This window comes from Carcharodon carcharias, chromosome 3 (genome assembly GCF_017639515.1).
Source record: "Carcharodon carcharias isolate sCarCar2 chromosome 3, sCarCar2.pri, whole genome shotgun sequence".
NCBI classification, from domain to species: domain Eukaryota; kingdom Metazoa; phylum Chordata; class Chondrichthyes; order Lamniformes; family Lamnidae; genus Carcharodon; species Carcharodon carcharias.
Genome location: NC_054469.1, coordinates 197,787,747 through 197,798,130, shown reverse-complemented (window position 1 = coordinate 197,798,130; position 10,384 = coordinate 197,787,747). Strand labels below are relative to the sequence as shown.

Genomic DNA, 10,384 nt, shown 5'->3' with positions numbered 1-10,384 from the left:
TAAGAACAACAGATAGAAGGAAAACCCAGAGGGTATGTCATATAAATATGCTCAAAGAGTACTTCGATAACGGACTCTATTTTTACAGAAACCTTGGGTATATTATCATGTTAATGCATGCATCGTATAATGAGATAGTATTCTGTATAGAGATAAATAGTAATTAATAGGAAAGAGGTTTAGAAAATGAAACCATCTAATTAAGTCTGGGAAGAAAGCATTTCTAAAGAGACTGATTGAGACAATAGAGAGGTCAAAGGGAAGGAACGTACTTAAGGAAATACTGAAGCCTATGTGAGGGGGTAGCTGTTTAGATCTCCCAGAAGGCAGCAGGATATCTGGTCAGAACTCCCAGAAGACAACGTGAACAAGGCCAAACCGGGAGAATCAATTGCTATCAGCCTCAGAGAATACTGCAAGGAGAAAAGGCACTGTGTGGTAAAAATTACTGGAATTCTATAGATTTTGAAATCTATAAGGATAGTTGCTGAACAGAAAAGGGGATGGTTAGCTCTGAGGGTAATTAAGTTAAGATTATGTGGAACTGTTTTAAAGTAACGTTTATTGTGTGGAGTCATTTTTGTGTTTAAGTGTAATTGTGTTTTTTGTCTCTGTTTTCTTACTACAAAATTATCACAAGTAATCAGGGCATCATTTCCTGATTTCAGAACCTCTCCTCATACTACACGAATTGCAAAAGCCATTTTGGCAGCTGTTTTACGTTTCCCTCTGGGGTTTGGGCAGCTCAGCATTTACCAACAGCTATGCCATGATATATGTATTAATAAGTTAATTTTAACTAATTTTTAGAAATATATCAATTCTTCAGTTTACCTTGCCGCCCCCTTCCAACCCTGCAATAAAAATTAGTTTCCAGCTGAGAGAGCAGCAAGGTGGCCTATCTTCAGACTATGACCAACACTGCTGTGCAATTAGCCTCTTATAAATACTCAGAAGATGTTTGATTTGATATGCTCTTCAGCCTTCCCATCGTTAAGAGGACTTGGTTGAAATTGGAAATCAATTATTATGCAAAGGAATGATGCCAAACATGTCCTACCTAGCAATTCCATGTCAAAGCAATACCAAAATCTATAGAAATTAATATTGGAATTCTAATTTGTTTAGACAAGAAATGCACTATGCTAAATCTCTCAAGCTAATTTTTATCAGTGAAATTAATGGGCATTATATTGCAAATATATATTTAATATGATTTAATGAGAACACAAGGGTGACTAATTATACAGCACAAAATATTTCTCATTTAAAACCTTTGGTCTTTACTAATAAAATTGCAAATCAATTTAGTCTCTGAAGAATGTTTTAAACCCCAATAAAACATTGTTGCACATTAGAGGAAAAAGTGATTGCAAGAATGTCAATAAGACTACAAATTTGGAAATCAGTTAGGTTAGACTGTGCTATTATGTAGATAAACCAAAGATGCATTGTCTGTATCGCCTTATCTCCCACTCCCAATCTCAGTATCCATTTGTGTGCCTTCTCTCCTAAAAAAAAGCTGCTCCTACTGTGGTAGGGACGCAAGAGGCAGCCCTGACTCTCTAGTACACCGCTCAAGTACACTGTGCTTGTTGGCTAACTATTCCACTTTGGAGGTCATCACAGCTCTGTCCAAACAGGTCCTTACTCCCATTGGGCAACGTCAAATTGGAGCTTCGCTAGATGAAAGTGCAGGTCATAGAGAGTGCTACAACACTGCAGTCACAATCGCTGATCCACACTCCTATCAACTGAGGCTCCATGCCCATGAGCATAGGATGGTTGAATACCAACATGTGCATTTCCAGCAGGAGTCACTGAATTGCAACTGGGAGCAAAAACACTGGTCTGTTTTGCTTCTTTGGCTATAAAGCAGAAAAGGCCAATTGCAGCAACACACTGTCACTTGTGAATTGTTTTCTGCCCTCTGTCACAGTGAATTTTTGCAAATATATTATAGTTCATTCAAACTCACAATTTTTGGAACCATGATTCTGTCAAATCCAACAATTACATGATACCAACACCAAACAGATGCCATTGCTTCGTCTTCCTATTTTGGGAAATGATATCGTGTTGGACTGTTCATGCTGTGTAACCACCCCCACAATAGTGTTGCATAGGATGTTTCTTTAATAACCTGTTTTTCCTGTATTTAGATTATATGCTACAGCCGTGGTGGCATAAACAGTTGACATTTATGTAATTTTACCAGATAGCACAAACCCTCCACCTCCACTGAAGTCAGTGGCTCATGGCAAAGTGCAGCAGCCCTCCAATACCTCTTTTTCATGACCAACAGCAAGCTCTTCAATTGTGAGAATGAGTATTCATAGTCAAACTCAATTCTGTTCTCCACTAAGATTTGAAGACTGAGGCCAGCTTCCTCTAATGTTAGTCTGGCTGAGATTGATTGCATCATTGCTGTCACCCCTTTAAAATTCACTGCACATAGAAAGTGATTATTTCAAAATAACTATTCCAAAAGGTCACATTTATAAAAGAGAAAAATTCAGAAATACATTTTGAATCTCCAATCATTTTAGTTTTGAGAAATCAGATTTAGAATATTACATCGTCTTAATCTTCTGTCTTTATTATATCTAATAGAACTAAAAAGTTTAAAGTCAATTTGAAAAGTAGAAAAGTTATGCTTAACTTGTGGTGAATGTCGATTAGATTACATTTGAGTACTGTGCACAGTTCTGGTCACCATATAATAAAAAATATAAAGAGTTGCTGGAGAGGGTGCAAAAAAGATTTACAAGAATGATACCAGAACTTCAAGGCTCTACCCAACAGGAAAGGTTGAACAAGCCAGGTCTCTTGGTTCTTGGAAAGAGAAGCCTGAGGGGTGACCAGATAGACATCTTTAGCATTATGACAGTTTTAATAGATCAGACACAGAGAGATTGTTTCCACTTGTGCAGAAGAGCAAAACTAGAATTCATCAATATAAGATAGTCACCAAGAAATCAAATAGAGAATTCAGAAGAACTCCTATACCCTGGGAGTGGTGAGGATGTAGAAATTGATACCATATGGAGTAGTTGAGGCAAACAGCATAGATGCATTTAAGGGGAAGAAAAACAAGCATGTGAGGGAAAAGGCAATAGACAGTTATGCTGATCAAGTTAGATGAGGAAGGACAGGAGAAGCTTTGAGTGGAGCATAAACAAGGTGGCAGACTATTTGAACTGGATGGCCTGCTTCTGTGCCGTATATTCTACATAATTATATGTAACCTCAATTCTACCATTTTGAGGTGCTGGATTGAAATGGCTGCATACTTTTATTTTAGTAATTATTTTGGCTCCAATTTTTTTGTGAATATCAGTGTCATCGAAACATTCAGTTATCTCCTCTGCCTCTGCGAAAGTACATTTCTATTGTACTGCTTCCCCCAAAAAATTAAATGTCACATTGTATTACAATACCATTAGAACACAATAAAGGTATAACTAGAATTTTCCTAGCATCTACTGTGAAACGTAAAAATGGCTCCTGTTCGAAAAGTTTTAAGCATAAAGTCCGAAGTCAAACATGCATGAATGCTTGCTCTGAATCGGATCTTTCAGTTTTTTAGTATGATCAAATGGTTTATCCAGGGAATTCTTTTTTTACAGTTTGTGCTGTGAAGCAAAATGCAAGTGCATGATAAAAGTTTATTTTAGCATGGCAATACATACATCTATACGTTTTCCATTCGTTGTGAGTAGGGAGTGCACTACTGACACAAATGAGATGCCATTGCTATCGATGACAAGTAGGTGTCTTACTCGTTGGTGCATAGGTCTGCAGAATTGGAGGAGTGCATAATATAAATACATATGTGGATACAGAATCATAAGTAGATGCAAAGACAAGAGGGGATCTCTATCATATGGGGTATATTTTGTGTTTAGCTCCAAAGTCAGATAGCCATCAGCAGTCCTTATGAGCTTTAAATTATTAATCAAGAAAAAAATGGAAATGTTAGATCAAACAATTGTAACATCACAGTTGACTATTGTTTTGCTTTTGAGATAAGGGCACTTCTAAAATTCTTAGGCAGCTTAATTCTCCTCATTGTATCTACTATTCTGAACATGAGAGGAGACAACATTAGGGATATAGATAGGATAAAAATCACTTTTTGTAAATAATTTTCATTTTATGGAAGTGTTAGTGATTGTACATGGGGTCTAAATGGTCCTTTCTGCTTAGTTAATGGGAACTATGAGTTCAGCTACATGTCACAACCTTATAAACACCAAATACAAATGTTAGTGTTCCTCATCAGGTGCCTATTTTTTCAAACCACTATTCATTTCGAATAATTTAGGAAAGAAACCAGGTCTTGTGGCTTCAGTTGTGCAGGTGATGAAGCTCATTGCAGTAAAAAGGGGTCCACATGCACTATAGTGCTATAACGTTTGTGTAATGGCATGCCCATTAACCACATTAAAACACTTTGACAATGTATTATATCATTTGGTTCATACACACAGCCTAAAGTGACTACACCAATGGCACATTTCTTTATATAAGTGCAAAAAAAGTATTTGCAAGTGAAAAATATAAAATCTTAAAACAGTAAAATAAAATTTCTCCATCATTAACGTTTCAATCTCTCACATGCAGGTCTACAGAAAAGCTCCTGCATAAACTTGTTTTGGTGAACCTGCAACTATCTTAACTCAATACACAATATAACGTCTTGTTCAATACAAGTTCATTTTTTTATATGGCGTAGTCACTTTTTAGCTTTTCAGTTTTTTTTTTTGTCTTTTCAACATCACCTCAGAATTATTTGCAGATGACAAGTGGCAAATCAGAGGAAATCTGAGGTAGGTGGTAAAGGCCGAACTGAGTCTGTCAGCCTATCAGCAGTGTGTCTTCCAGAGGGGATTATAGTACACCCAACCATCTCCCTATTACAGAATCAAAAAAGTTAGTTAGTTCAGTAGCACAATCAGGTATAAAAGATAGCATTTGTTCAGCAAAAATAGAAAATATTTTATAGAATTTATTGGCGGATGAAAGGCCAGAGGAGCCATGAGAGATGATATCATGAATTATGATATAATCCATAATGATAAGTAGAAATTTACTTAATATTTTTCTGACATTCTATTATGTCACAAGCAGGGGAAAGTGAAATGTTTAACTTAAGTATTCCATTACAGCAGTGTAATATTTCCTATGAGAAATAATAAAATGTTTGTGCCAGCCTGTGTTCACTGTATGAGAAATTACAGCATCAAGGAAGAAGCTCACAGTGAAAGAAGTAGTGACCTTGCAGAGAGACTGTGTAAAATGATGCAGTGCTCTTAGGCTAAATCACAAGCTCCAGTGTTTTACAAAAAGTGAGCTGATCAACCGATGGTTTTAGGAATGCTGCTAAGGTACACTGGTGCAAATTGTTAGCATATGTTTATTATGAATGTGTCAAATTGAGAATATTCCATTTTCCACAAATTTCAGATAAGTTTGTGAGGAAAAATATCTTGAATCAATTTTGAGCTGTAAGCAGCTAAAGGAATAATCCATGGAAAACAGAGAAAAATCCTATGTAAACCTTTGTTGACATTTATACTTGCCTTATACATTTTAACATAAAAAAATTCAAGTGGCCATCGTACACCCAAATAAATGGATCATATATTCACATTCAGAACACCTTATGTGTATAATGCCATGGAGAGATGGGGATGGGATTTACTTGACATCTCAATGCAAGCACATCCTAACTTTGGCACTGGTGACTTTTAAGATTTTATGTAAGTAGTATACAACTACTACTACCAGCAGGCAATGCTCTCAGACATTCTATCTCATAAATACTTAATCTCTAATGCCCTGTATGCATTTTCAAAGGTATTCGAGATCATATGGCAAGTGTTTTTTTTCCAAATGCTGTGAAGCAGAATTAAATCAATTGCACCACTCACATTTTTATTTTGTTGCAAAATGCTATTGTGGCCCTTCTAGAGTTTGTCAATGTAACAACTTTAGAGGGAGAAGATTGAGTGAGTAAAAGCCAAGTCACTTCCTTCATGACATCAAAAGGTCTCTGAGGGTTAATGGTAAAAAAAAATGGTAAGGGTGTAATGAATAGAAGGATGATGATGAAGGTGAAGATGATGCTATGTCATAAACATAGAAAACAAGCAAGTGATTTAACTAGCTTGAGTTTTCTTCTAACCACCAACAAACACATGTTATCAGTTTTTTATAAAACTCATTCACGGGATGCGGACTTCGGTGGCTGGGCCAGCATTTACTGCCCATCGCTAGTTGCCCTTGAGGAGGTGATGGTGAGCTGCCTTCTTGAACTGCTGCAGTCTATGACATGTAGGTATACCCAGTGCTGTTAGGAAGAGAGTTCCAGGATTTTGGCCCAGGAACACCAATATATTTCCAAGTCAGGATGGTGAGTGACTTGGAGGGGAACCTCCAGGAGGTGGTGTTCCCATCTATCAGCTGCCCTTATCCTTCTAGATGGTAGGGTCATGATTTTGGAAGGTGCTGTCAAAAGAGCCTTGGTGAATTCCTGCAGTGCATCTTGTATACACTGCTGCTACTGCGCGTTGGTGGTGGAGGGAACGAATGTTTGTGGATGTGGTGCCAATCAAGCGGGCTGCTTTGTCCTGGACGGTGCCAAGCTTCTTGAGTGTTGTGGGAGCTGCACTCATCCAAGCAAGTGGGGAGTATTCCATCACACTCCTAACTTGTGCCTTGTAGATAGTCGACAGGCTTCGGGGCGTCAGGAGGTGAGTCACACTATTCCTAGCCTCTGACCTCTTCTTGTAGCCACAGTATTTATATGGCAAGTCCAGTTCAATTTCTGGTCAATGGTAACCCCCAGGATGTTGATAGTGGGACTCAGTGATGTTAATGCCATTGAACATCAAGGGGTGATGGCTAGATTCTCTCTTATTGGAGATGGTCATTGCCTGGCACTTGTGTGGCATGAATGTTACTTGCCACTATTCAGCCCTGGATATTGTCCAGGTCTTGCTGCATTTGGATACGGACAGCTTCAGTATCTGAGGAGTCGTGAATGGTGCTGAACATTGTGCAATCATCTGCAAACATCCCCACTTCTGAACTTATGATGGAAGGAAAGTCATTGATGAAGCAGCTGAAGGTGGTAGGGTCTTGCATACTATCCTGAGGAACTCCTGCAGTAATATCCTGGAGCTGAGATGACTGACCTCCAACAACCACAACCATTTTCCTTTGTGCTAGGTATGACTCCAACCAGTGGATAGCTTTTCCCCCTGATTCCCATTGATTCCAGTTTTGCTAGGGCTCCTTGATGCCACACTTGGTCAAATGTGGCCTTGATGTCAAGGACAGTTACTCTCACCTCACTTTGGCAGTTCATCTCTCTTGTCCATGTTTGAACCAAGACTGAAATGAGGTCAGGTGCTGAGTGGCCCTGGCGGAACCCAACATGGACATCAGTGAGCAGGTTATTGCTAAGCAGTGCCACTTGATAGTACTGTTGATGATCCCTTCCATTACTTTACTGGTGATCAATAGTAGACTGATGGGGTGGTAATTGGCCAAGTTGGATTTGTCCTGCTTTTTGTGTACAGGACATACCTGGGCAATTTTCCATGTAGCCGGCTAGTGCCAGTGTTGTAGCTGTACTGGAACAGCTTAGCTAGGGGTGCGGCAAGTTCTGGAGCACAAGTTTTCAGTATTTTGTCGGAATATTTTCAGGGCCCATAGCCTTTGTGCTATCCTTCAGCAGTTTCTTGATAACACATGGAGTGAATCGAATTGGCTGAAGACTGGCACCTGTGATGCTGGGGACCTCCGCAGGAGGCTGAGATGGTTCATCCATTTGGCACTTCTGGCTGAAGATTGTTGCAAATGCTTCAGCCTTATCTTTTGCCCTGATGTGCTGGGCTCCCCTATCACTGAGGATGGGGATATTTATGGAGCCAGCTCCTCCAGTGAGTTGTTTAATTGTCCACCACCATTGATGACTGGATGTGGCAGGACTGCAGAGCTTAGATCTGATCTGTTCGTTATGGGGTCGCTTAGCTCTGTCTATCACTTGCTGCTTATGCAAGTAGTCCTGTGTTATAGCTTCACCAGGTTGACACCTCAGTTTTGAGTATGCCTGGTGCTGCTCATAGCATGCCTTCCTGCACTCTTCATTGAACCAGGGTTGATCCCTTGGCTTGATGGTAATGGTAGAGTGGGGATATGCTGGGCCATGAGGTTACAGATTGTGCTTGAGTACAATTCTGCTGCTGCTGATGGCTCACAATGCCTCATGAATGCTCAGTCTTGAGTTGCCAGATCTGTTTGAAATCTATCCCATTTAGCACAATGGAGATGCCACACAACACGATGAAGGGCATCCTCAATGCGAAGGCAGGACTTCGTCTCCACAATGACTGTGCGGTCGCCACTCCTACTGATAATGACATGGACAGATGCGTCTGCAGCAGGCAGGCCGGTGAGGATAAGGTCAAATATGTTTTTCCCTCTTGTTGGTTCCCTCACCACCTGCCGCAGACCCAGTCTAGCAGCTATGTCCTTTAGCACTCAACCAGCTCAGTCAGTAGTGGTGCTATCGAGCCACCACTTGGTGATGGACTTTGAAGTCCCCCATCCAGAGTGCACTCCATGCCAACCTCAGAGGTTCCTCCAAGTGGTGTTCAGCATGGAGGAACTGATTCATCAGCTGAGGAAGGGCGATACGTGGTAATCAGCAGGAGGTTTCCTTGCCCATGTTTGACCTGATGTCATGAGACTTCATGGGAGCCGGAGTCGATGTTGAGGACTCCCAGGGCAACTCCTTCCCGAATGTATACCACTGTGCCACCACCACTGCTGGGTCTGTCCTGCTGGTGGGACAGGACAGGAATGGTGATGGTGGTGTCTGGGACATTACCTGTAAGATATGATTCTGTGAGGATGACTATGTCAGGCTGTTGCTCGACTAGTCTACGAGACAGGTCTCCCAATTTTAGTACTAGTCCCCAGATGTTAGTAAGGGGGACTTTTCAGGGTCGACAGGGCTCAGTTTGCCGATGTCATTTCTGGTGCCTAGGTCAGTACCGAGTGGTCCGTCTGGTGTCATTCATTTTTTGAGGCTTTAAAGCGGTTTGATACAACCGAGTGGCTAGCTAAACCATTTCAGAGGGCATTGAAGAGTCAACCACATTGCTGTGAGTCTGGAGTCACATGTAGGACGGCAGATTTCCTTTCCTGAACCAGATGGGTTTTTACAACAATCAACAATGGTTTCATGGTCATATTTATGCTTTTAATTCCAGATCTTTATTGAATTCAAATTCCTCATCTGCCATGGCATTATCCTGGGGTTTCTGCGACAATACAACTATGCCATCAGCTCTCCCATGTATTAAATTTTACCTAAATTTCTTTTTCAAAAGCAGCTTTCTCAGCCCTTCCCAGCAACACAGCTCAGAATCCCTCAATGGCTTTGCTCTTTCCTATCTCTGTAATCTCCTGTAGTCCTAAAACATCCCAACAACTTAATGCTCATCCTTCTCTGGCATTTGGTGCATTCCCCTCTTCCTTGGCCCCACCATTGGTGGCTGTGCCTTCAGTGGTTTAGGCACCAAGTACTAAGCCTGTCTGATGCACTCTCTTCTTTTAAAGCCCTCCTTAAATTCCACTTCAGAGAAAACAGCAGAATGACAAGGCCAAACATGAAAACCTAGACAAATGCAAGATGCTGGAGTTCCATTATGTAGTATCTCTGCAGCAGCTAACCAAATATTAGAATTCATATAATCTATCGTCAAGTTATGCAGAATATGCCGGGCCATTGTATCACTGCTTTTTCTCAATTGTTAAACGGCACGACTTTTTAATTACCTCTTTTAGAAAAAACTTTGGCTTCCAAAGAGTGTTTGTTGCTGTTCGTTGCCTTTCCTCAGCTCTCTGCCGCTCCTCCAGAATGTGCTTATTCTCAGTTGCTGCATTAATATTGCCAGCTTGTAGTGCATTGGTAACCAGTTCCCACAGACGTCTAGAAGGGAATATATAAATATAGTGATCGGGAATTCAGGCCTTTTAAAAAAATCTGAATTATTATTCAAAGAACAGGAACAGTATCACAGGAACGGTATCACAAGTTACAAATGTAGTGTCTGCAATTTAGTTGATTATTTCACTGCAATATGGAAGAACAGCATCCTTGTTCTATAAAATATTCATAATCAAGTCCCATCATGGGATCAGAGATATTGTATGCAATGATTTGTGGTTGAAATTTATCTGTGTAAATATAAAGATTTTGCATGGGTTCCTGGCTTCTGTACATCTATGACATAATGGGGAGGAATTTAAGCCTTCCAGGGCTTTGAATGGAGGTGGGACAGTGCGGACTTTCACACCACCAGCC

At 40.3% G+C, this 10,384-nt stretch overlaps 1 protein-coding gene across 2 annotated transcripts in view; it reads right to left on the bottom strand.

Annotated features, from left to right (window-relative positions):
* Positions 1-4,732: 4,732 nt before the first annotated feature.
* LOC121276445 (oxysterol-binding protein-related protein 10-like) overlaps positions 4,733-10,384 on the bottom strand; it is a 246,346-nt gene continuing 240,694 nt past the window's right edge. For both annotated transcript variants that reach the window (XM_041184858.1, XM_041184857.1), the window contains exons 11-12: positions 9,856-10,009; positions 4,733-4,916 (exon numbers count right to left, since the gene is read on the bottom strand). In XM_041184858.1, coding sequence (XP_041040792.1) covers positions 4,869-4,916; positions 9,856-10,009 — 202 coding nt within the window. In that variant the 3' untranslated portion in view covers positions 4,733-4,868. The remainder of the gene's footprint in view (positions 4,917-9,855; positions 10,010-10,384) is intronic.